The sequence below is a fragment of the Malus domestica genome, chromosome 07 (genome assembly GCF_042453785.1).
Source record: "Malus domestica chromosome 07, GDT2T_hap1".
Lineage (NCBI taxonomy): Eukaryota > Viridiplantae > Streptophyta > Magnoliopsida > Rosales > Rosaceae > Malus > Malus domestica.
Genome location: NC_091667.1, coordinates 11,966,599 through 11,993,053, shown reverse-complemented (window position 1 = coordinate 11,993,053; position 26,455 = coordinate 11,966,599). Strand labels below are relative to the sequence as shown.

The following is a 26,455-nucleotide window of genomic DNA, read 5'->3' as shown; positions in this document are numbered from 1 at the left end:
ATGGTTTCCCAAGCTGCCCAAGTCCGCCCGAGACAATCTCAACCATCCCGGACCAATCATCGAGGCTGAGGTGTTTTCACCACATTTCTCCGCAGATTTGACATTCCCCAACTCAAATCTCGCACTTGGAGTCAACCACCCTTTCATTGTTCAAGGAGGTGCATTCCATCCAAGTTCTTCCAATCCGAATGGCGAACAAAACTTGTCCCGACAAGTCATAGAATTGACGAGCGCCCTTGCACAACAAACTACCTTGGTGAATCAACTTTTACAACGCACTGAGATGCATCGCGCCCACGATGAAGTTTCCCGAAATAGAACAAGGGTAGACAATGAGCCTTTTAAACAGCGTCCTGGAAAGCAGCCATTCAACCCATCACAAGTCGAGCATTCAGACAGTGTACACTCTCGATTGGGCCCCCGAAATAGCGTATACTCCCGTCTTAGCGCGCGGAGGAGCGTGCACTCTCGGTTAGGCCCATGAGCAAGTATACATTCACGGTTGGGGCCACGCTTTGATAATCAACATGGGCAACCTTCCAGGCAAAGCATTCATTCGCGATTAGGCTCACAAGGAGTATCCTCCACATCACATCGGAGCAGGCAACCTGACAAACAGAAGGAAACGATCATTCAATCTGGCTCTAGTTCAACCAGTAGCCTGCAAAGAAATCCCTCGCCTGCTAGGAATCTATCTCATCCATTGCAGCCACAGCATAGACGAACCGACCGAGAAGAAGAGCAGCCTAGACCGGTAGAAAAAGACCAAGGGCAGCCAAAAGTTCCGCTACCCCAACAAAAGCAAATCCAAGAAGAGGTAGAAAGGCTTTTCAATGAGCGGATGCGTGATTTTCGGCGCAACGAAATGGTTGATGAGGCACTAAGGCGAGATATGACCAACATGAGCAGGTCACCTTTCGCGGATGAGATCGAGCAGGCAGAGCCTCCGCGCAAGTTTAGCATGCCGCACTTCACATCTTTCAAAGGAGATGGGGATCCCGAAAGACACTTGAAGCATTACCGAAATGCGATGGTCCTTTATCGGAATAATGACGCCCTTATGTGCAAAATATTCGCCACTACTTTACAAGGCGAGGCACAAGATTGGTTTCATACCTTGCCGGCACGATCCATCCAGAATTTTGATGATCTTTCCTTGGTCTTCACCAAAGAATACTCATCTTATCGATCGATCAAGAAGAAGTCCGATCACCTGTTCAACGTAAAGAAAAACCCAAAAGAGTCGCTTCGCGATTACGTGAAGAGATTCAAAGCAGAGAAGGCGAAGATCGTCGGATGCGACAACTCGATAGCAAGTGCAGCCTTCCAAAAAGGACTACCAGCAGACCACCCACTGTTTGGAGAAATGATCATGAAAGAAGACCTAACTCTAGCAGATTCCTTTGCTCTGGCAGAAAAGCATGCGCTTTGGGACGAGGCTCGACAAGCAGAAAAGGCTCCCGAACAACCTCGAAAAGAGTTGGCAGCTACTCAAAAGAAGGATGAAAAACAACCCAACAAGGGCAGGCCGGAGTTCAAGCGCAGGGACCGACCCACGACCAAAGAAGGCCCGATGACCAACAACTATTCTAAGTTCTCAATTCCGATTCATCAAATCCTTCGTGACGTCAAGAATGAACCATGGTTCAAGTTGCCGAAGCAGTCAAAAGGAGATACTTCCAAGTTGGACCACACTAAGTATTGTGCATTCCACCGAGGTCCCGGTCACACAACCAACGATTGCTACACTTGGAAGAACTACCTAGAGAAACTCGTGAAAGAAGGCAAAGTCGATAGATATTTGGACAAGCCAGCTGAGCAGCAAAAAAGGAATATAGACGGAGATGAGGAGCCACTAACTAAGACGATTCGAATCAATGGCATTTTCGCTGAGTCCGAGCACTTAGGGGCTACTAATAACTCCAAAAAGAGGAAGATCCAGCAGACCTTACTAATCTCACAAGTTCATGCAGTCGATACCCAACCTGGACCTATCATTGGCTTCACGGAGCAGGATGCAGAAGGAGTCGACTTCCCACACGACGATGCATTAGTAGTATATGTCCAACTAGCCCATGCTATAGTCGACAGGATGATGGTTGACAATGGAAGTGCGGTCAACCTACTTCAACTTTCAGTCATTCAGAAGATGGGCCTGGAAAGTACAATCATACGCCGGGCAGAGGTACTTACTGGATTCAACGGACACACCTCAACTGCCATCGGTCATATCATACTTGACGTAAAAACACCGCCAGTCGTCTCAAAGCAAACATTCACGATTGTAAGCGACCCATCTCCCTACAATGGGATTCTTAGGAGACCTTGGTTGATCAAGCTGGATGCTGTCACTTCCGTCAAGTATCAAAAAATCTGATTCCGCATCCCGGGAGGAGGAGTCGGAGAGATCAAGTCTGACCAGGCTTCATCCCGACGATGCACTGTGCAAATGTTAAAAGAAACAAAGAAAAAGACATTTACCCCCGTAGAGGTTACCGAAGTCCAAAAGGGCAAAGAAATTGCCAAATAGCAATTACAGCAGGTGGATCGAGAAGATGGCACCCAAGCAGACAAGATAGGATGGAAACCCGAAGAGGACGCCGATGACATCATTCTTGATCCCCAGCAGCCGGAAAAGACGGCTAAAATTGGCTCACGACTAAGCCCAGACGAGAAGGAAGAACTCACAATTTTCCTTAGGAAAAACCGAGATATCTTCGCATGGTCACCATCCGACATGCCCGGTATTGATCCCAAAGTGGCCTGCCATAAGCTGCACGTCGATCCAACTGCCAAACCGGTAATTCAAAAAAGAAGACATTTCGCTCCCGAACGAGTAGCGATCATCGAGGCAGAAATCGACAAACTATTGGAGGCCGGTTTCATAGAAGAGGTAGCACACTCGGCATGGCTTGCTAATGTCGTACTAGTCATGAAGAAAGAGAAGGGCAAATGGAGGGTTTGCGTAGACTACACTGACCTCAACAAAGCATGCCCAAAAGACCATTATCCTGTCCCCCGGATTGATCTATTAGTATATTCAACTTCTGGAAACCAGTTACTTAGTTTCTTAGACGCATACTCCGGCTACAACCAAATAGCCATGCATGAGCCCGACAAGGAGAAAACTGCGTTCGTAATAGAGCGAGGCACTTACTGCTACAAGGTCATGCCTTTTGGCCTCAAGAACGCGGGAGCCACTTACCAAAGGCTAGTAAATATGATGTTCAAAAAGCAAATTGGGGTAACCATGGAGGTCTATGTCGACGATATCATGGTAAAAGGCAAGCAGCGATCAGATCACATTCGCAATTTAGCAGAAGCTTTCAATATCCTTAGAAGGTACAAGATGAAGCTCAACCCCACCAAGTGCACGTTTGGAGTATCTCCAGGTCGATTCCTAGGGTACTTAGTAACCCAACGAGGAATTGAAGCACATCCCAAGCAAATCCAAGCAATCATAGAAATGAAATCTCCAACTACCTTGAAGGAGATCCAAAGCTTGACCGGACGAGCAGCCGCCCTCAATCGCTTCCTCTCACGATCCACCGATCGATGCAAACCCTTTTTCAAAGCTATCAAGAGGGCACAAAGAAACAAATGGGATGAAGAATGCGAAAAAGCTTTCCAAGACTTGAAGAGTTATCTCACATCACCTCCCTTACTATCCAAGCCGGAAGCAGCGAAGGATTTATATATTTATTTGGCAGTTTCTGAGGTAGCAGTGAGCTCTGCTCTCATACGAGAAGAGCTGGGGGCCCAACTGCCGGTATTCTACACTTCTAAAGCTCTTCTCGATGCAGAAACAAGATATCCGAAGATCGAAAAATTAATTTTGGCGTTAGTTGTTGCGGCTCGGAAGCTCAGACCCTACTTTCAAGCTCATACAGTCATTGTTATGACTCAATATCCCTTACGATCAATATTACATGGTCCGGACGCTTCTCAACGAGTGATGAAATGGGCATTGGAACTTGGCCAATATGGTTTAGTTTTCCAACCTCGCACAGCGATAAAGGCCCAAGCCTTGGCAGATTTCGTGGCAGAATTCACACCTAGCCTAGGAAACGCAACAGTGCGGCCCAACGACGCCCCAGAAGCAGCAGAGAGTACCTTAGCCACACTTACTCCATCCAATAAAGATTTCTGGAACTTGCATGTCGACGGTGCATCCAACTATAAAGGCTCGGGAGCAGGTGTAGTTCTTGTTACTCCAGATGGCTCAATGCTCGAGCAGGCGATCACTCTAGGTTTCAAAGCATCCAATAACGAAGCAGAGTACGAGGCTCTACTAGCAGGCCTCCGAATGGCAAAAGACTTGGCGGTGAAGAAACTCGCAATTCATTCTGATTCCCAACTAATCACCAGCCAGGCTACTGGGGAATACACTGCAAAACACCCAAGGATGGCACAATACCTAGAGAAAGTACGCCAGCAGCTTGAAGCATTTCAGACTTACACTCTCACTCAAGTTCCGCGGGCAGACAATGCACATGCAGATGCACTAGCTGGTTTAGGCTCCGCCCTTGACCACCAATTCAAACGCTCCATTCTGGTGGAATATCTAGATAAGCCAAGCATAGAGATGGAGTTGATAGCCGAAGTGTCACAGGTTAGTGTAACTCCCACTTGGCAAAGTTCAATTATAGACTACTTGGTCAACGGCACATTACCCACAGAAAGATTGGAGTCAAGGAAGCTCCAAATTAAGTCAGCACGCTACTATATGTGGAATGGCATTCTCGTCCGAAGATCCTACACCGGACCACATCTCCGCTGCCTGGCACCTCCCGATGACTTGAAGGTTCTAAGCTCAATCCACGAAGGCGTTTGTGGGAATCACTCTGGAGGTCGATCCTTAGCCCAAAAGGCTTTTAACGCAGGCTATTACTGGCCTACCATGCACCAAGATGCTAAGGAGTTAGTACAAAAATACGATCGTTGCCAACGCTACAAACCAGTACCAGCACTACCCGCCAGTGAGCTACACCCGCAAACGAGTCCTTGGCCATTCATGCAGTGGGCAATCGACCTGGTAGGGCCTATGCCGCCTGCTACGGGGGGCAGATGCATGATGATCGTGGCAACCGACTATTTCACCAAATGGGTAGAAGCAGAACCCATGACAACCACGACTCAGACGGATATAGAGCGCTTTATATGGAGGAACATCATTTGCCGATTTGGCATCCCTCAGTCCATCGTCACTGACAACGGTCCTCAATTTGTGGGAAAAGATTTGGCAAAGTTCTTCCAAAAATACGGCATCAAACAACACATGTCCACACCAAGATATCCTCAAGGCAATGGGCAGGCTGAAGCATCCAACAAGACGATTCTCGACTGCCTCAAGAAATCCCTCACCAACAAAAAGGGAAAATGGCCAGATGAGCTCCCAGGATGTTTATGGGCATATCGCACCACCAAAAGACGAGCAACCGGTGAAACTCCTTTCTCTTTGGCGTTTGGTTCGGAGGCAATCATACCTCCCAACATCATCGTGCCAAGCATCAACACTCTATTGCCAAACGTTGAGCGGAACAGTAAAGAAATGGCCACAGATTTAGATCTGGCAGAAGAAAGGCGCGAACAAACCATTACCCGCATCGCAGCCTACCAGCAGCAGCTCATTTCCAGCTACAACAAAAGGGCCAAGATCCGGCAGTTCCAACCCGGAGACCTAGTCCTAAGAAAAGCTTTCATCACTGCCCGCAGAGAAGGCTCGAAAAAAATGGACCCCATCTGGGAAGGTCCTTACAAGATCAACAGAGTCGGCGGCAAAGGCAGTTATACTCTTGCTACCATGAATGATAAAGAGATCGAGAAGCAATGGAACGCTTACAATTTGAGGAAATACCATGTGTGACTTCACACTATATCAAGACCCGAAGACTCGAGCATCTCAACGGGCACCACCTCGTAAACCGATGACTATCCAATCATCATGCAGTTTTTGCAACCAAGTTATTCGCTCATTTTATTTTTCAATAAAGAATTCAAAAGTAATTTGTAATTTGGCTTTAATATATGTCTACAACAACTTATTTCTTTCTGCACTTCAAAAGAAAATTACACCCCCCAAGGGACCAACTGTGCTCTCCAAGGAGGGAGGATAAACTCAACACTCCGAATATCCAGACGTGGATGAGCTTGGCTGCCCTAGAATAACTAGGTGCATGATGGCTTGCGCCGGGATTCCTAGAAGTAGCCACAATGGTCTGTTTCAAGGCTTAGCTAGTTGAAGGATTATGGGTCTATCGGCTTAATCCGCAGGGAACCGGGCCCTAGAGACGGAGGGGGCACATTATGCAGCACACCCGATGGGCGGCTGCCCTGGAAACCTAAAGCTGCTACCAAGTGCACTAAGGTAGCCTACGGATTTCCAGAAGACTGCCCACGGCTTGCCCTTCGAGCAGTAGAACCACGCTAGACTTATGCAACCGCACATTATTGTGAAAGGTTAAACAAGTTAGCGTGCACACACGAAGATTTTATCCACTGCCGACATGCTACGTAGTTGATAAGCTTCACCTCTGTCAAACGTAGAATAACCTACACCAAGTCCTAAAGTGTTGTGGTACTTGCTACACAGCCTACGGAATTGGAAAGATCCAAGGTTGAATAGCCAAGTGGTTACGCGGATTCGTCTGCTTCTGTAAGTAAGGCATCCGGCTGCCAACCCTATGGTTAATAACTTTGCAAAAGTTCTACATCAACACCTACGGCTGCATAGGCTATGTGGGCTTGTCTGCTTATAGAAAAGTAGCACGCCTGCCACTGGCTTATAAGGTCTAAAGGTTAGGGTAAAAAAAAAAAAAAAAAAAAATATATATATATATATATATATAAAATAAGGATGGGAAAAGCAAAAGAAGCAAGTTTATTAAATTTTATAGCAAAATTGATAAACAACAAGCAAATACCGAAGGAGTTCAAGAAAAAGCAACAAAGGAAAGAAAAGGAAACCCTAAAAGCTACCTAGAAGACTACTCTTCAGTAGTTTGGACATCTCCCAACTGCTCAGTCGTTATACCTTTAGCAGCCTTGGTGTTCTCAGCAGCGGCATCCTCCGAATCTTTACCCTCGACTGCTCCAGCTTGGGTATCAACTCCTCCAACTATTTCACCGATAGAAGACTCAAAGGTAAAATCGAGCAAGTCTTCTGGGGAAATAGAGAAGGTCTCGAAGTCTTTACCGGAAAACTCAAAGTCAGACGGCCGCGCATAGAGATGATCTACATAGCCCAGCTTGTAGAAATCGGTTTGGTTCTGAATAAGCGAAGCCTCGAAACCATCTTTCTCACTCTTCAACTGCTCATTTTCCTCAAGCAGGCAAGCACGAACCCGCTGCAACTCCTCAATTGCCTTCTTCAGATTGTCGTTGGTCTTCAAAACACCTTGAAGTTCCGACACTTGAAGCTCAAGCCTGTCAACAACCTCTTTGAAGTGGATCGCTTGGTTGTAAGTAGCAATCAATTCTTCATCATTTGCATAAGCAGCGGAGCGAAGTTCAGATATGGAACGCTCAAGATCTCGAATCTGAGGTATGTAGCGCTCAATTTCCTTCTCTGCACTTTCATTCTTTGTTTGGATCGCATCAAACCTAGTCTTCAAATCCATGATCTCCTGGTGAGCGGCCTCAAGCTGCAGAGAAGTGGGGTCAGAAGTATGAGATTCCTTCAAAGCAGCAAGCTCAGACTCCAATTTTTTGATTTTTTCGACCGAGGAATAAGCTTCGGCAGCCATAGTTCTTGCCATCTCTTTAGCAGCCTTGGTGTCCTCTTGGTCAAGGAACATAGACTTGGCTGCCAGAATTGTTGTTTTCTGCATCATGGCTAGCAGAGCAGTCTTCCTATACTCGGGTGTATGCTTTGCAAAAAGACTCGGACCAACAATCTCTTTGACGCCATCAACAAACTGGGCACATACATCCATGTCTTCAAGAAGATCTGGTTTCAAAATAGCACAAATCTTAGCAGCCTCCCCAGAAACGGCCTTGGCGGATTCTTCAAGCCTGCCTGAGCGAGCAACTTTGTTCTTATCAGCAGACGAGTTGGTTGCAGCAGCGGAAGAAGCAGTTTTCGGCACCACTTTAGCAGACATGGGCACCTTATCACTCTTCATAGTAGCAAGTCTCTTCAAGGGTAAGTCAGGTTTAATCCCAGACGGACGTTTCGGCACAAACTTCGGTACCAAAGGCACGGAAGAACTTTTACGCTGAGTAATTTTTTCAGCAATCGAGCTAGCAGCCTTCGAAGCAATAGGCGTTACCGGCACAAATGTAGCAGTTCGTTCTTTCTCGCCCTTAGAGGAAGTCAGGTCAATCACAATCTTGGGAGTAGCCGGAGAATCCCCACGAGCAGTCTTCGTTTTCTTCTCAGCAGGCATCTCTTGAGCAGGCGGGGAATGTTTCTTTTTCCCACCTTCATTGGTAGTAGGCTCCACCACAGTGATAGGACGAGCCATCGTGTCTGCCTTGATCCGTTTTATTTCTTCTTCTGGGGGTAGTCCACCCTTTTCCCTACGAAGAGGACTAAGCAGCCAACGCCACTCACGATACTCGGAAGGAATACCCAGAGCGACATGCACTTTTTTCATATCTGGAGAAACCCTAGGAGTTGAGCCAAATTCCGAATCTACAAAAAAAAAAAAAAAACAGAAGACAATCAGAAAATTGAAGAATGATTTGGCATTAAAGCAAAGCAGCCGAAAAGGCTAAGCAGTCTGCTTACCAGATATGAAGACCGTTGATACACGCAGCTCGGGAGAAGAATCAGATTCCCATTCTCCACTTATCTCCAAAGTCTCTTTGGCCCAATCATGATCTCCTTTGCTCGAATTATCAAAAAGCTTATGACGGATTCGCAGTTGTCCAACTCCATCAATACGACCTATGTCAAAGAAATACCAAAATTCGTTGGTGGTTAGTCCCAAGTCAAAGAACTGGTTCAAATTGTGGAACCCCACCATCACTCGGACCGCATTCGGGGAACATTAGGCAGGCGCACATTTCATAGAGCAAAGCACTTCTTGGAAGAAACGCGGCATAGGGAAAGTAAACCCTAACACAAAATAGTAAGGATGGAACTTGATAGCCTTCCGAGTTCCACTGCATGGTTCTCGGCTGCTACCATCTTTAACTCGCCTCACACGCACTCCCGACGGAATGGCATGCCAATACGTTTCAAGAAAATCTCTAAACAAATTGTCGGAGCTAATCTTGAGATGAGCAGCTTTGAAGTAGCCAATCTTGCTCAAAGACCCGCCTTGACGATACAACGGGGGCACACCATCATCGTTCTTACGGCTCGAGGAAGACATGCTTGAAAATTCTACAAAAGTATAAGGAAGATTTGTTAGAGAGTTGTTAAAAAAAAAAAAAAAAATGCCCATGGCCTGGCTTGCTTCAACGCCCAGCAAGAAAAAAAAAAAAACAAAAAAAAAAATATGTATATATTTTTTCACGGCATTACCATGCTATGGTTCACCAGATTAACCTATAACAAGTCTCCGATTCCCATCAAGCCAAGAGTCAAAATCCAAAGATTCCGGAAAATCAAGAAGACAAGAAAATCAATTTTTTCTTACCTGGAAGCAACAAAGAGCGATCCTTTACACGGGCAAGACGTAGAAGATTGCTAGAGGAGGGGGAACAAATATCCTCTAAGCTCTCTTTTTCTCTTGTAAGGATGAATAAGTTTCTCTCTAAAAGTTGATTTAACAATCCACTTAAGGTGGATTTAAATAAGCTTTGGGGAGATTTATTTCCTTTTCCTAGAAGGATTTAATTTCCTATTGAGAGGGAGAATCAACAACAAAATAGGAAGCAATTCAGAGTTTCCTAAAGCAAGAAAATCTCTACACCTATTGCCCTTTTCTACAAGCAGCTCAACAGGTGTGGGGGCATTTGTGGAGCCAAAAATATTCACTAGGCGACACGTGGACTTTTGAACGAAAGAGGACAAAAATACCCTTGAGGCATACCGGGATTCCTACGCGCAAGTAGTGGGTAATCATCCTCAACCAATTCAAAAATGCTCCAAAAGAGGTAACCAATTCCAAATTATCTTATTTTAGGTAATTATTTCCAAAACTTAATTTCCCTAATATATTATTTAGTTAATTAATTATCTAAATAATATATTCTTCCCATATCTCCTAAAATCATCCCTTAATTATCAATTTGAAACATCCACTCAAACCTAAAAAATGATATAGGGCCGGCTACCCCATTCAAAGCCTATTCCATCACCTTTTTCTACCTTTTCCACCTTTCCTTCCCTTTTAAATTAGCCAATCAATACCATAAATACTAAAACATTTCCTTTCATATTTAATTAGCCAATTAATTGGCTAATTAAACCTAAAATAAACCCTAAAATCCCACCTAGTAGACCGGCCACATTCCCTCTCTTTGCTCCACACCTTTTCAAATTTCTTCCACTTTATTAGCCAAATAATGCTAGTCATTCAATTGGGTAACTTCCCATTTATTTCTATTATATTTTATTAGCCAATAAAGTGGCTAATAAAACCACAAAATTCATCCCAAAGCACAAAAAAAGGGCCGGCCATTTCTTGAAGATGTGGACCAATTTGGTCCTATAAATAGTCACCCATTTTTACCAAACACTCATTCCAAATCTCTTGCAAAAATTCCAAAACACTCTAAACACTATTTCTCTCTAAAATTCTAACTTTGGCATTGGAGGTTCTTCGGCCAAAGCCCCCCCCATTCATCGTGGGCGCGTGAGGCTTTTGGCCTTAACCTAAGGTGCTAGTTGTTTTGTAGGTGCAAAATCGCCCAAGATCGAAGAGGTGAAAATTTGCATCCACAGCAAGAGTTGTCTAAAATTTTAAAACCAGAGCTACGAAATTTGTACAACATTTTGTTCCAATCATCAGAGCGAATGAATGAGAATTGTAGACTACAAGGGAACTGGTTTTGTTCCATCTTCTAGTACTTTGTCTCTGGTCCCAGACGAGCTTTTGATATGTAATATACCGGTTTCTGCAGTCTTCTCGAATCAGAGCTGCACTCACCGAGCTATCACTAATATAGAGTAATTTTGCTTATAAATCCATTAAAGTTATTTTCAGAGTTAACTGTTTGACCTAGTGGGAGAATGTTGGAAGTTAAACCCTAATCCAACACCTAATAGACATTCACAATTAATAGCTATAGCTTGTGCCCCAAGTAAAGTAAACATATTCCAGTTATCCTTGGGGAATAAGGTCTCCTAATTCTATCCTATTTGGAATGAAATTTCGTGTATCAAATTTTTTGAACTGCAAGGAATCCTAATGACATCATTATGGGAAGGTTCATTAGGGTTCGATCTATATAAATATAAGACTAAGGTAATGACTCACAACACATAAAAAAAAACTCAAATGAATGCCCTATTAGTTCGAGTTGAAGGAGTGATAAGTGTGCATAAGACTTTGGTTAACTAACATACAATTTTTCTGGATTGCAATACGTTCTCCGTTGTAAGAGAAGTTTGCACATGGTTGAATCTATTCCGCACGGTTTTGTCAAGATGATTCATCTTTACCATCTATAAATTCTTCCAGATTAGTGTTTTACAGTTATTTATGAAATAAATAATGTTTAATAAAAGCTGGAAGTGTTTCCAAGTGAGTTCCCATTATCTCATGGTTGGGCAAAACTCCTAACTTCCTTCGTAGCCAATCGGTACAGGAAAATGGAGTGTTCAAAACTCTCTCATTCTACCTCTTATCAGTGCCTACATTTCTCACTAACATCGATGTCTATCATACTCATATGGACACCAATGCTAGTATAAGATTTCAATTTGGTGTATTTATATTTAAACGTTTTATGATCAATAGATTATTACACTATCAATGTCATCATTCCTCTCAACCATTGTCATAGTCAGCTTCAACATCTACACTTGCTTGACCGTTTGCAGCAATCCTTCGTTCAATTTAATATTTTTGTTGGCTAGAAAGCAAACTCCATTTCGTTCTGCCATGTCTAGCTCCATCAGCATTTCCAAAATTCTTCTGCATTTCCCATCTTGCATGGTCTCCACATCATTCAACCACTGAATTTGACTGCTCTTTCCTCAGCTGTGTTAGCACATGATCAGTTGACTCAATCATTTGCCTTTCCTCTCTTCGGAGGCTCTATCATATGTCTCCCAATTTCAAAGTTAACTACTCTTTGGTTCTTGAATGTTCTTCCCTGAGAACATGAGACAAATGTGTTATATGAACCTCTGCATCAATTTAGTATGACAATAAATTTTCATTTGATAAAACTTTAGGGACTAGAACAAATACCTTGGTAGTCGTCAATTTTGAAACTTCTGTTTTGGCACAACTTCTTATCTTTTTGCTAATGAGATCCCTTTTTTCTTTTGGTTCACAAGCTTCAAACTAAGGAGATATTTATATATTGAGTTGACAAGACAAGCACCATTTTGCCGCTTATCTCTTAAAACTTCGATTTTCAAATTTTCAATATATCAGTATCACTTTAGAGCAGTTCCAGCTAGGGGTGGGCAAATGGGTATAGGAACCGCGGGTCGGGACGGGTAGGGGCCGGTTCCTAATTTTTAAAAAGAGAAACGGGTCAGGCCGGTCCGGGGCTTTAGAATTTTAGGGGCAGGCCGGGTCTAGAAAAATATAAAAACGGGTACCTGGGGACCCGTTTGGGTAACATCCCAATTTAAAAACATTACTGTCTCACTCTCCGAGGATTCCCGTGAGTTCTCACTCTCCAAAACTGAGAACATTGTCAGACATCCACCCCCCACTTTTCGCACCTGCTTGTACTTATCAGCTACAAAAGTCTTACAAGTTCATAATTGCATCAACATATTAAAAAAATAAAAAATTGATCTCTCTCTCTTTAAGTTCACCTACTGGCTACTGGGTGTGGCAGAGCCAGGATTCTCAATCTCGATGCTTTTTCTCCCTCTCGGAGAACACACACACACACCCAATCTCTCGATCCTTCTCCCTCATTCCTCTCCTTGTTTCTTTTTCCCCATCTCTGCAACTCTCATTCCCGGAGCAAACACACCCCACCGCGACCTCCACCACAATTTCTCACACCTTCTCGAAGACTCACTCCCGCAAAACCCACTCCCAAATTTCATTCCTTCGAAATCCCAAACAAGGCCGCCGAGATTCCCACACTCGAGTCCTCGACTTGAGGCTTCCTCCCACCCGCACTCTTCTTCCCCTCGACAACGATGACACCACATCACCTCACCATCGGAGAAGACGAAGATTGCGCGGCGCTGACCACCTAATCCGGTCCGAATCGGCCAATTCCTGGCACTTGTTCGGTTCTGCCTCTGCTCCCTCACTCACAGAAGCCCAGCTGAAACTCTAAATCCGGTCCAAATCGGTCGACAAAGAAGCACTTGTAATTTCTTTTTTCCCCAAAAAGTCTATGTATCTTTGAGTTCTATTGCAGTTAGGGTTTTGTGAATGATGTTGCTAATCTGTGGATTGCTGTTGAGAGGAATAAAATATTGTGAATTTGTTGTAAGTTGTTAGAGAATTTGAGGAAGACGACCTCAATGAGAAAGAGAGGAAGAGAATTTGTTGTGAATTTGTTGGCAAGGCATAAAGAAGAAGAGAGGAAGCCTACAAATTAAACTCACTGATTCTCTTCTGTGATGAGGAAGACGACCTCAACGAGGTCATCCCTTTGTTTATTATTTTTTTATTTTTTTATTTTTTTATTTTTTGTGAATTTGTTGTGAGTTGTTAGAGAATTTGAGTTTTCATTGAACATACCCTTTGTCTTTTATGAATTCGTAGCCAACGCCACCGCCACTTCCTCGTTCTTCTACTTCAATCTCAGTATGCCCAAAACCAAACAAAAAAAAGAACAAAGGATCTGTGGACCCACCCTGAATCGGCCCGTTTCAAACGTGCCGGGTTAGGTCTGGTTCCTAAACTCAAAATTCCTTTACCCGGCCTGGCCCGCCCCGTAACATTTTAAAACGGGTAGGTCCGGTTCCTTCAAATTTCAGCTCGGCCCGGCCCGTGCCCAGCCCTAGTTCCAGCGTTATCCATTGTCCTTAGAGCAATCCACTATGCTATCCATCCAATGAACATTAACTGCCCTTAATGAACAGTAATCGACTTTTGCATCTCCACCCCTGTACTCAATAGCCCTGGCAATTGGCAATAAAATATTAATAATTTTTTTATTTATAAAATAATACAAAATAATTTTATTTGTAATTTCGAATAAGATTTTTAATCATTCTTGTTACGCCACGTGTCATTATTTGAAAAGACAATAGCAATAAAATATTAGTATTTTTTTTATTTATAAAATAATACAAAATAATTTTATTTGTAATTTTGGATAAGATTTTTAATCGTTCTCGTTGCGCCACGTGTCATTATTCGAAAAGACAATAACAATAAAATATTAGTATTTTTTTTATTTATAAAATAATTCAAAATAATTTTATTCGTAATTTTGGATAAGATTTTTAATCGTTCTCATTGCGCCACGTATCATTATCCGAAAAGACAATTATTGGTGATGGATTTCCGATAAGATTTTTAATCGTTCTTATTGCGCCATGTGTCATTATCCGAAAAGACAATTATTGGTAATGGATTTTCGATAAGATTTTTAACCAATCACGTCGTCCCATGTGTTACAATCTGTTTACAATCTTTGAGGATAGATTTCCACCAGATTTTTAACGAATGACGGCATGCCACGTGGCATTATCTACAACCTAATCATTTTTGAATCCTCCATATAATCCACCATCCATCCTTAGAAATCTCACACCAATTTTCTCAAGATCTCTATCATTATTCATAGTTTCTGCTTCCTTATTCACCTAAATCTCTATCATTATTCATAGTTTTTGCTTCCTTCTTACAATGTCTTCTTCTTCCTCAAGGATGATGTGGGAAACCGATCAGCAAGAGGAAGAATTGTTTAACCAATCAGAATGAATGTTCAAACGCCAGGCGGCGCAAAATCAGAGGGAAGAGGATGAGGAGCGTAGACAAAGAGACGACGAATCAAGAATGGCACGAGCATCACATTCCCGTCAAGTTATCCAAGTTGTGGCTCAGATCTACAGGCCCAGCCGTGCTGTAAACATTGATAGAGACAGGCAACGATGAGGTCAGTATCTCTTGGACAATTATTTTGTTCGTAACAGTGCATTCCCTGATACGTACTATTGACGTCGTTTTAGAATGGAACGTCATTTGTTCAACAAAATCATGGGCGCTGTTTGCAACCATGATTCTTACTTTATGCAAAAGCCGGATGCTTTTGGTGCTATGGATCTCCTGCCTGAGCAAAAAATTACTGCTACCTTGCGGATGCTTGCATATGGAGCATCTGCAGACCAAGTGGACGAGATAGCGAAGATGGGAAAATCAACCATTCTTGAGTCCCCGATGAGGTTTTGCTCAGCAATCAAATCTATCTACACTGCAGAGTACCTCCGGAAACTTATTGATATGGACTTGGAAAGGCTTCTGAAGAAAGGGGAGATGCAAGGTTTTCCAGGGATGATTGGAAGCATTGACTGTATGCACTGGACTTGGAAAAACTGTCCAAGTGCATGGCAAGGCGCTTATAGGCACAGAAAAGGATAAAAAAGTATCATTTTGGAGGCGGTGGCATCTTTTGATACATGGATTTGGCATGCCTTTTTCGGGGTTCCGAGAGCTCAAAATAACCTCAACGTGCTTGCACAATCCTCATTGTTCAACGATGTCCTGCAAGGAAAGGCACCAAAAGTCACATACTGGGTCATTGGACATAAGTACGATGGGCCATACTACCTACCAGACAGCATTTACCCAAGGTGGGAAACATTTGTCAAAACAGTGCCACGTCCGCGAAGTGCAAAGGAAAAACACTTTGCAAGCTGTCAAAAGGGGTGCAGGAAGGATGTGGAGCGTTGTTTTGGTATCCTCTAAGCTCGCTGGGCGATTGTTAGGGGTGCTGCCAAAATATTTGATTTAGAGTCGCTTCGATCCATCATGATGACGTGCATCATTCTTCACAACATGATTGTGGAAGATGAGTACGATTATGATGTCGTTGATGAATATGAGCCAGACACGATGAACAATTCCAGAACACAAATATATTGTGACGCCACCGAAGAACCCGTGCAACACGAGCCATTAGAAAGGGATGGACGTTACAATGATAGGGTCATTCAACGATATACTGCACTTCAAAGGCCATATATGCACAATGCAAGCCAAATTGACTTGATAGAGCACCAGTGGGAATTGAAACAAGCTGAAGATACTTAAGTTCATTAGTGTTTGTTTTTATTTGGTGTGTTTACTTAATTTTATGTGGTGTGTTTTTTTTAGTTCATTTAGTGATATTTTTTTTTTGGTATGTTGATGTAATTTGATTTAGTGTGTGTTGATGTAATTTTATTTGGTATGTTGATGTAATTTTATTTGGTGTGTTTAAATGTGTTTTGAATAAAGATTCTCTTAGTATAAATAAATTACCAAATTAAATAAATATACTCTTAGTTTAAATAAAGTACTAAATTCAATAAATTGACAACAACATAAAGTACTCTATTCAATAAATAAGAAATTACAACCCAAATTTATTGGAAAATTATGGGCTCCGATTACAAACAAAGTGATTGGAAAATTATGGGTTCATGAATGGATAATCATCACCTAACCAATTTGTGGTGCTAGGATGATCTTCTCTTGTCGTGCTAGGACCATCTCCTCTTGCTCTCGCTTCTCTTGCACACCTCCTTCGCACCACGTCTGCTTTCTCCAACTTCCAAAAATATTTAGAGTTTGGAGACTTCCCTTCTAAAGGCTCATTCATAATGCCACGATCTCGTTGAGCCATTCTTTCTTCTCTAACATGTTCCCTTTCTTGCCGAAGTAGTTCTCTTTTTCTCTCATTAGCTTGAAATTGTTTCTCAATAGCTACAGCTTTTGCATCCTCTCTAGCTTTATCAGCCTCAAATTTGGCAATTTCCCAGGCCAAACTCAATTCACCTTGGCGGGCAAGTTCTTCCATATATTTTGCATAATCATTCTTGGAAGCATTACCTTTTCTCTTTGAAGCCTTCTTACCTTGTTGAGGCCTAATTGGAAAACGGGTCGACCCCGACGCTTGTTCAACGGGGGGCGTTTTGGGCACTTCTTCTGCATCATCTTCATCATTATCATGCGAGGCATGATTGGGCTTGGCACTCGGGCTTGCTCCCTCGGGCGATCCGGCCCTATTCCACCCACGGTCCCTCTAGCAATTCATCCCGTGAAGTTGCTCTTATGCTGCCCTAATTGATGTTTAAAAGCGGGAATTCCTCCAGCTCAATTATCCCACGTCATTTGACCCTCCTCTTAAGAGAATGGTTTTAATTTTCAAACTCCATTCAAATTAGAAAAGAAAAATTCAGCCCAGAAAACGAAAATACAAGCTTTGGACTCTTCGGTGTGCAAATTATAAATAACAAATCTAAAATGTATATGGAAAGAAAAGATTTGTACAGAAATGGTGTACAACCTCCAATTCACATATCCCAAGTTGGCACCGAAAAGAGTTTTAAAATACAAATATCTAAATTGTAAATTAAATTTGTGTAAACCACACCGTTTGTTGGTGTCCCAATTTTGAAGCACAATAACTTACTTTGGGGAATGACAAGTTATAAGAGCAACTTCATCGTTGCTTATTGCTTTAGGGATAGGCAACTCAATCCACTCCCCTCCCCCTCCTCAAAACACTCCAGCCCACTTGAGTAATTGGGCTTAAGGTGAACCCGATGAAGAAGTCAGGTAATAATCGCCTAATCCAGCGCCCTACTTATGTGACACAAGGCGTTATCATGACGCCAGTCACAATTTAAATTATTAAAAAAATTATAAATTTTTTTTCTATAAATACATAACCATGTCCTTCTACTTTACACTACATTTCAATATTTTTAAATACTTTAAACCAATCTTCTATTATTATCCGAAACTAAAATAAAGGTTATTCAGCTTAGGGGTGGAGATGCACTTGAACAATTACTGTTCACTGCAGGCAATTACTATTTATTTAAGGGGATTGAGTTGTCTATTGCCCAAGGAGGCCTTACTACACTGGAAGTGCTCTAAAAGCCACAAACTCCCATCAGTGTGCAAAAAAGGGTGTCCTATAGCATGTTTTCTTGTAGGGCTTGGATACGCCCTAGACACAGTTTGGACACGGTCAAAATACGGCATGGGCTTTGTTGAAAATTTCATAAACATTTTGGGGCAATTTTGGAAATATAGAAACTAAAACCTGAAAGCTCCCCAACCTCAACCTAACTTGAGTCCTCTCTTTCTCTCTAATATGGAGCCTCCCTCTTGAGTTCTCTTCCTCTCTTTCGAAGCGACCCCGCCTCCTCTCCTCTCTTTAGTTCCTTAACTCCCTTTTGTCTCTTGGTTCCGCATCTATGCGCACTTGCACATCATCTAGCAACTAGAAGGCAACTTAGTATACATAAAATGAGTAGTGCTAACGAAGGGTTCATCTTCTCAAGCTCAATTTGAATTGTGTGCATAATTTGAATTACATGTTGCTTAATTTTGTTTAAGGAAAATGAGTAGTGCAAATGATGGTTCATCTTCTCAAGCTCAATCGTATGATATTTTAATATATTGAATATTTATTATTATTTTAATTACCGTGTCCGAGTCGTGTCTGCATCCTTATTTTTTTGAGATTTTTCATGTCGCTGTGTCGTCATGTCACAATATCCGTGTTCGTGTTTGTACAACTTAATTGGCCATTGACATTTTTTTTTCCTTCGTAATAACTTCTTACTATCAAAGGTGCCAGCGTGATGTTGCGGGTTTTAAAACTATAAAAATACATATAGAACTCTATTTATCATTCATACACATCACCAGACATTAGGAAAGTTTGACATTAAGGAACAAAATGAAGAGCAAAATAGCTCTCTAATCTCAACAACTACAATCTGACATTAAAAAGGTTTTTGCAACAGAGGATGCATGCTGAACAAAGGTTTTTGCTAAGAGGCAACATCTCATCACCTCCCGAACAATAAAAAGAATCAATATATCAATCAATCGTATTCATCAAAGTACATGATGCAAAAACCCACTGGTTGGATCAATGATACCAACAACCTTAAATTTTCATAGTTTCCAATGGCGGCTTTGTATCCATGCTTGGAATACTATAATTTATTAGACGAAACATATTAAATAGAAAGAATACATTCTCAGTGACTTATCTAATATCGTATTTTACAATTATAATTTAAGTTATGATAAAAACCAAACGAAACCAATAGTTTTAATTCATGTTGCTATCTAATTAAAAAAATAGTTATAGGGATAGGATCAAGGGACGAACATTTTGACAAATATTTTTTTACACTTTTTTAAACCCTTTATATTACAAAACATCCAAAGGTTCATATTCATTCATTAAATGACATTGATGCTTAAGTGGCTTTTAACTAATATTAAACATCAAAATAAAATTCAAAAAGCATAAAATATGGAAGGTAATTAAAAATAAAATTAAAAAGGAAGAAACCCTAGTTTTAAGAGTGCAAACAAGAAAGGAGGTGAGACTCCATTGATTCAATGTACTGTAACCTTCATCTTCCTCTTTGCCGATGAGGTCTGCAACTTTCATAGGATTGATATGAAATTTTGATGCCTTCTACAAAGAATCAAGCTATTAGTCTCTTGAATTTTCATTACGTAAGCAAAACGTACAAAATCCTAAACCATATATTATTGTTCATATATGTAGGGTGATTAAATTAGGTTTTGCAAAATCTTTTTAAATTTGTCGATTTAGGTCATTGATGATTTTTCTACTTTTTTTTAGCTTTTCGAATCAAACAAACAACTTGATTTCATTTGTTTGCGCTTTCAATTTTTTATTATTATAGCAGTTTCGTTTCCGCCGAGTATTAATCATATCCCTGGTATCACCTTTTTTTTTTATATATAAAATCATTCATTTTTTGTTATTTATTATGGTTTTATTTTTTTATAAAATGAAAAAGGAGATTTCATCCAAGGCATTGTAGGGAGGGAGATGGAGGTTACAGTATTTTCATGTTTTTGTTTTTTTTTTTGTTTTTTTTTGTTTTTTTACGCTTTCAAAGTTTGATTATTGATTTTTTTTTCAATTTTATCCTATTAGATATTAATTTTTAATTTATATTAGTGTTTTCTTTATTAGTTATAATCCACATCATCATCCAAGTCATTTAAGGTTTAAAACTTTCCACATCACTCTTAATCTAGACCGTTGAACGTTATAAAATCTAAAGGCTACAAGGAAGTGTAAAAATATTTGTCCCTTGATCCTATCCTATAATTATATTGTCAAATATAGTAGCTTAAAATATATTAAAAGATCATTTATGATTAATTATTATAAAGATTGTGGAAGTTTCTGTACCTAGATTATATTCAAACATATATGTAAATAGAGTTTATATAATATTATTAAGCAGTTATTTAGGGAATTGTTATTGGCACTAAAAAAATTTCATTTTGCACTACGAACTTTCTATAATTATTAATTAGAAAGAAAAATACACTTGTGAATAGTGTAAAATGAGATTTTTGAAGTGCTAATAACAGTCTTCATCTAACCCCAATATTATGTTTGATTATATAATCAAACATGTATGTAAACAAAAATTTTGGAGCTCATGTATTCAAACATGTAGAATGAAAATTTTTGTACCTAAATTATGTTCAAACATGTTTGATTGTATGAACTCTATTTTTATACACGTAGAATGAAATCCGCAGATTATGAATCAAAGGTGATTATTTTAATATGTTCCACATCTAACCCCAACATCAAATACAATCACACAACATAAGATCGAAACAAAATGTATCTCTGAAGACTCAACGTTTTGCAACTCCAACTGCATCACATCCAACTCAATTATTGAAACCACAAAAGAAAAACAAACCAATTGATAAATTGATGAATTTGTAGTTATACATACGACAAACATAGGACATGGGAAATATATACATACAACAACCATTATACATCATATTGAAGAAAACACTTTAAGCTACTCTTTGTACCACTCGGTGATCATGAACACTACTTGGTGGTGATAAACATAACGAACAGAGGTATGGACTGTTCAATTTGTAAATGAGTTGAAAACTGGTGAGCATGGTTTGTCTGTCTATTAGCAACATGAAGTTACAGTTTCGTCAATGATCTACGAAACTGCAATTTGTAATTCATTTTGTCATGGGGCTGGTGGGGGACTCAAGCGAGTTTTATTCAGCTTTGATGCTATTTTCAGTGGAAAAGAAGAATTGTTAATTTCTTTGTTTCATCATGTTCCAATATTACGTCCTATTATCAAAGGAAATTGACTTAGGCCATAAAATTGAATATTCTTAAAGAAAACATCTAGCTAAATAGTTAGTTTAGTTTCCTTCTTTCCATGTTAAACAAAAAGATCTACTCAACAGACAACATCAGTAGACCCCCTCTGCTTTAAACCCACTACAAAAAGTGCACAAAATGCAAGGATTAACCTCTTTTGAGAAGACGAAGGAAGAAATACTAAAGCTTAAGCCAAGGAATATAACCATATTAAACTCAAAATATTTGACATTAATGATACAAATTCAATCCCATATAACCAGGCATAAACTTTATCCTAGAGACTCATAGCGCTACAACCAATACATTTGGAAAACCAGGCGTCTTCTAAGTAAAGCAACATAACCTCCTAATTCAACTAAATTTTCCAATGAACCATAATCAATAACGAAGACAATCGAGATGGTAAACCATGGACTACTGAACATATTTTGAACACCCCCTTTGAATGTGATAACCATCCACAACCATCAACCTTTTAACTTGAATCAAGCTGGTTTCACATATGCCAATAGAAAGCCAAAATATTAGTTTTTGGGAAGTTACCTTATGTGAAATGTCAGAAGTATCTGGTGTATGTACATGGTAGATCTTGTAAAACCTCACTTTCAAATGATGCTTTAACTCTTTCACTCATTTCTTCAATGACTTTTCTCCGGGCTATCCTGGCATATAAAATACTAAATAGGAAAGAGCAATATAAAAGTTGTACCACTAAAAAATAGAGTATACTTTTAGACAAATATTATTCAAATACCCAAATTTAGTTTATGATATCTGCCAATAAGAAAATGCCTCTCGATTAGATTTCCTTCATTCACGAACTTTCTCCTTTACAAACTCCTAACTGATGCAAGTAGAGGGGAAGGAGGCACAGAGAAGTGGGATTTTATGAGTACAGTAATACTGCACCAGTGGACAAAAAACTACACAGAATTCAAATTCAAGAACAGAATTAAACAGTGATGAATGTAGAACTACAAATACACAAACTGACCAAAAGATGTTATGAAATTAAAACACACACACCAAAAGATACATTACATGAACACATTATAGTAAAATTCAACACACCTGTAACAGTTTCCCTATAGACAATAATAAAGGTACAATCTTTGCAAAAACTCGTGTAACAACAATACCAACAAACCAACTCAGAAGCCCCAAACAAAGCTCAAAGCCCCCAAAATACCAGAAATCGAAAAGAACCCGAAAAACCAAATTAAGCAATTTAAGAATTATTAGTCAAGCAACTGTATAGGCTTTTATACATTCTTTCATATAATTGTTCGCATATATCGATGTTTTGAAGGAAAAAAAAAACATAAAGATACTAACAAAAAAAGTGTCTTTGAGACTCTTGATTTTGAATGATATAAAAAAAATGCTTCATGTCCATTTCTCCCTCTATTTTGGAAAACAGTTTGATAATAACGAAATGACCTTTCACTTGGAAGGATTTGAACGTACCTTTCATTTTTGTCGGGTCATGCTTGTGACCGTCCACTTTCTTCCATTTTTTTTTTCTCTCTCTCTTCAAATAGTTCCATGAATACCATCAAAATTTAAAAAAATTATCAAGTTAGTCTGATCAAGCATAGATAACATTAATATGTCTAACCAAGTGAAAACCCTTTGTCTACAACCAAACAAAATATACTTAATAAGAACAAAATATGCATACCAAATAGACATGATATTTTGTATTAGGGTGGATATACTCAACTACAACACTTTCCTAAGACATAGCAATTAGAGATAATCATCACAATTCCACCAATAAAAAAAATGTAATTCTTTATCCCTCTAAATGAACTGTACAGCTTTTAAAATTGAACGCCATAGCCGTCTTCTTTGAATTTTAATTTGTCCCCACATTGTAGGAAGTCAACTATACTGTAAGCCCATTTATAGCGTCAACTTAAAAAAACCTAAAACATTATCTTAAACTCCGAAAATACACACACTAACTGAGTACCGTTTGAATTCCTTAAACAATCACTATAAACATAAAGAAGAGTGTTCGCTCCCTAAATCCGTCATGGTCCTTGCGGGCAAACCGGGGATTTACTTCACATACGAGATTGGCGGGTGCAGGCGTGCCACTACTAGATGCCGCTAGTAGATGGGATTTGAATGATTGAGGTTGCGCCTTTTGACTTCAAATCAAGAGATTGTGCCATTTGAGTGGGAGTTGCTCAAATTAAGGTTCTTTGTTTGCCTTAAAAATAAGGACTTTACTTATATGGAGAGATAGAACAATATGTAAATGACAAGGTTGCTTGGAAATATAAATGACAGAGGAAAGTGACTAAAATTGCAGATTGCTTGTAATTTATATGGCTGGAAATGAGTACATAAAAGCTACAAATTAGATCGATACTACAAGTGAGTAGCAGAGCTAATAAACAAGAAAAACAAAGGATGCTTGGCTAAAAATAAATGTCTACAAGGAAGCTGATGAGCTAATTTGAATAGAGTTTTGATTTGTTGTTTTGAGTGTTTGATTGAGTGTCTATAATCCTTGTGCATCTGCTCCTTTTTATAGAGGTCTGGAGGAAACCCTCCTGCTGAGGTTTTGTACTTGCCCGAAAGAAGCTTGGGCAGCTTGCATTTCCTTACTTTGGTAGCTTGCATTGTTTTTGCCAACTTGCATGTAGAAACAATATTAAAAGGGGAAATTGTATCTCCACCACATGCTTTTAGCACATATTTTCCCACTTGTAATAATCTAATATTTAGAAGAAGCAAGTTGGCTTCTTAATCCTCCATCTGCATCCACATCTGTAAGTTGCCTTCCAACCCTTTTGCAAGCATGCAATTTGTTGATTAAACAAAGGCTTGACAAACCTCCATCATCCAAACAAATAGGAGAAACAATATTATAGTATCAAACCCCTCCACTTGATAGCTAAATATCTTCAAAGTTAGTCTTCTTGCTCATTAATCCTCCAAATGCCATATTTTACCCAAATTGTCCAAATAAGTAAAAATGGGTATATTTTGAGTACAAACAAACAGAAATATGAAAACTACATTTCAGTGTAAACAATCGTACCTTTTCCTTTGGAATCTATAGGCCTCGGTTTCTCAGCTGCTGTTTTTTTTTCCGTTGGATCTCCCATTTAGTCTCACTGTTGTTATACACGTTTTTGTTCTTCCTTGTCAATCAGGATCTGCACCCTGAAAACCCACAAAGACATTAGACATGAAACCCTTTGCATATCTTCTGAAAATGAAAATGACAGGACAAAGGGGGCTTTTTTTTTTTTTTTTTTTTTCCAGCGTTTTACCTTTGTGGATGTCGGAGACCTGCGATTTGATTCCTGCATGTCCGAGGTCGATTGGGTTGCTATTCTGAGAGTCAAGATGGAGGATGGTTTCAGTTCTGATGGATGCTTTAGAGAAGATGAGAGAACAGTAGTTGGAGGTGTGGCCTAAGAAGGATTGGAGCTGGGTTTAGTTTTGGCTTCGAGAGGAGCTGTAGAAGAATGGGAGGGCTACAGAACGAAGACGAAATGAAACGGCGCTGGGTTAGAAAAGAAAGGAAGACTACTAATTTGGAGAGCTTCTGGGTGAAAGGGAAGGATTGGCAAATCGCTGAACTCCCTCTCTTTGTCTCATCTCCCTCTATGCAAATCCCTGAAATGCCTCCACAAATCATCCCATATATCTCTCATCCCATTCTGTGATTTTTTGCTGAAGCACAACCACACACACAATGGCAGATATGTAAATAATGCAAAATTGAGGGGTCATTTTGGAATAGACTAGCAAAATTGTAAATATTTTGAAATCTATTCAGAGACAAAATTACCCTTCTAAGTTTTGATAATTACCCTACAACCCAGCCACATATATAATGGCAGAGGTGTAAATAAAGCAAAATCAAGTGTCAACAATTTGACTGTAACTAAGCTATAGTCAAATACCCCCTCAATTTTAATGTCCCCGTGCTTTGCTGTAGGCGTTGAATATATTAGTCACAACAAGCATGAATAGTTTCCACATAAAGCAACTAAAAAGACGTAGTATCTAAGAACCAATGAAGTCAAACTTTGCTTGTTATATATAGATATGCATACTATAAGAAACATTCATTTGTGTCACCAATATCATAGTTTCAAGTAATCAACATACTACACAGAAAAAAGAAAGTAAAAAAGTAGAAAGACATAATACTTGAGCATGAGTAGTAAGTTTCTGAAAAAACCCATCAGTAAAATTGGCCGCAATAGCAAAAGATTTAGCACATAAGCCCGAGGCTGATGAAACACAGAAATCTCTCACCTGCCATCCAAAGGGGAGGCAAATTCATATCCATCTTTCTTGTCCATGACAGGCAGAAATCCTTTTTTATTTTCTACAGCAACTGAACCATATCAAAAGTGTTCTTTTAGGATATCGGTCAATATTGATCAAAGGAAAGCAACTCACTTCACGTTACGCATTGTTGCTACTTAAAATATTGTCCAGGATTCAATGTGACATCCAGAAAACTTAGTACTACAATGCTAAACTTAAAAGGAAAAGTACAGAAGAATCAAAACTGTTATAATTCCTTACATGATACTGAATGTTGGTTAGTTAGAAAAGCCCAAGAAGCAATTGTTCCTGCTACTAGCAATCGGTGTCTCCCGGATCTATCTGCCAGAGATAAACACCAAATTAGATGGAAACCCAAAAGAGAAAATTGATGGGGCATAGTTGTCATTCTAGAGGTGGTCTAGCAGCTCACCACTAACTAACATTGCCAACATTCATTTCTTTTTGTATTTCATTTTGTTAAGTTTCCGACGTGGGATTTTAACATTCTCGAGCCCAATAGCATCAACCAACACAATACCACAAACCCAAAACTGTGCATAAAAGAACAAAAATTGATGACTGATTACAAATTTACATGAGGGCAATAAAAACTAACAATGCAGGTTGATTTCCACATTGTAAGTATCATAAATATTCTCATTAGACACTTGTGTAGCACTTAAAGCAGGAATTAATGTCTTTCTTGTATCACCTGCTCTCTTGCTAG

General features: G+C 39.9%; 4 protein-coding genes and 1 long non-coding RNA gene across 5 annotated transcripts; 2 read left to right on the top strand and 3 right to left on the bottom strand.

Moving 5' to 3' along the window:
- Positions 1–865: 865 nt before the first annotated feature.
- On the top strand, positions 866–2,377 carry LOC139197706 (uncharacterized). Its single transcript, XM_070825657.1, has one exon. The coding sequence runs from the start codon at positions 866–868 to the stop codon at positions 2,375–2,377; it is 1,512 nt and encodes a 503-aa protein (XP_070681758.1).
- A 4,609-nt stretch (positions 2,378–6,986) lies between these two features.
- Positions 6,987–8,969, bottom strand: LOC139197705 (protein WEAK CHLOROPLAST MOVEMENT UNDER BLUE LIGHT 1-like). The gene is made up of 2 exons (XM_070825656.1): positions 8,732–8,969; positions 6,987–8,635 (listed from the first exon to the last, which is right to left on the bottom strand). Exons 1-2 carry the CDS (start codon positions 8,967–8,969, stop codon positions 6,987–6,989), a joined length of 1,887 nt encoding a protein of 628 aa, XP_070681757.1.
- Positions 8,970–14,972: 6,003 nt separating this feature from the next.
- On the top strand, positions 14,973–15,629 carry LOC139197704 (uncharacterized). Its single transcript, XM_070825655.1, has 2 exons — positions 14,973–15,136; positions 15,221–15,629. Exons 1-2 carry the CDS (start codon positions 14,973–14,975, stop codon positions 15,627–15,629), a joined length of 573 nt encoding a protein of 190 aa, XP_070681756.1.
- Positions 15,630–16,662: 1,033 nt separating this feature from the next.
- Positions 16,663–17,049, bottom strand: LOC139197703 (uncharacterized). Its single transcript, XM_070825654.1, has one exon. The coding sequence runs from the start codon at positions 17,047–17,049 to the stop codon at positions 16,663–16,665; it is 387 nt and encodes a 128-aa protein (XP_070681755.1).
- A 6,679-nt stretch (positions 17,050–23,728) lies between these two features.
- Positions 23,729–25,052, bottom strand: LOC139197375 (uncharacterized). Its single transcript, XR_011582733.1, has 3 exons — positions 24,714–25,052; positions 24,479–24,603; positions 23,729–24,369 (listed from the first exon to the last, which is right to left on the bottom strand). It is a non-coding gene; the product is annotated as an uncharacterized lncRNA (long non-coding RNA).
- Positions 25,053–26,455: the final 1,403 nt, after the last annotated feature.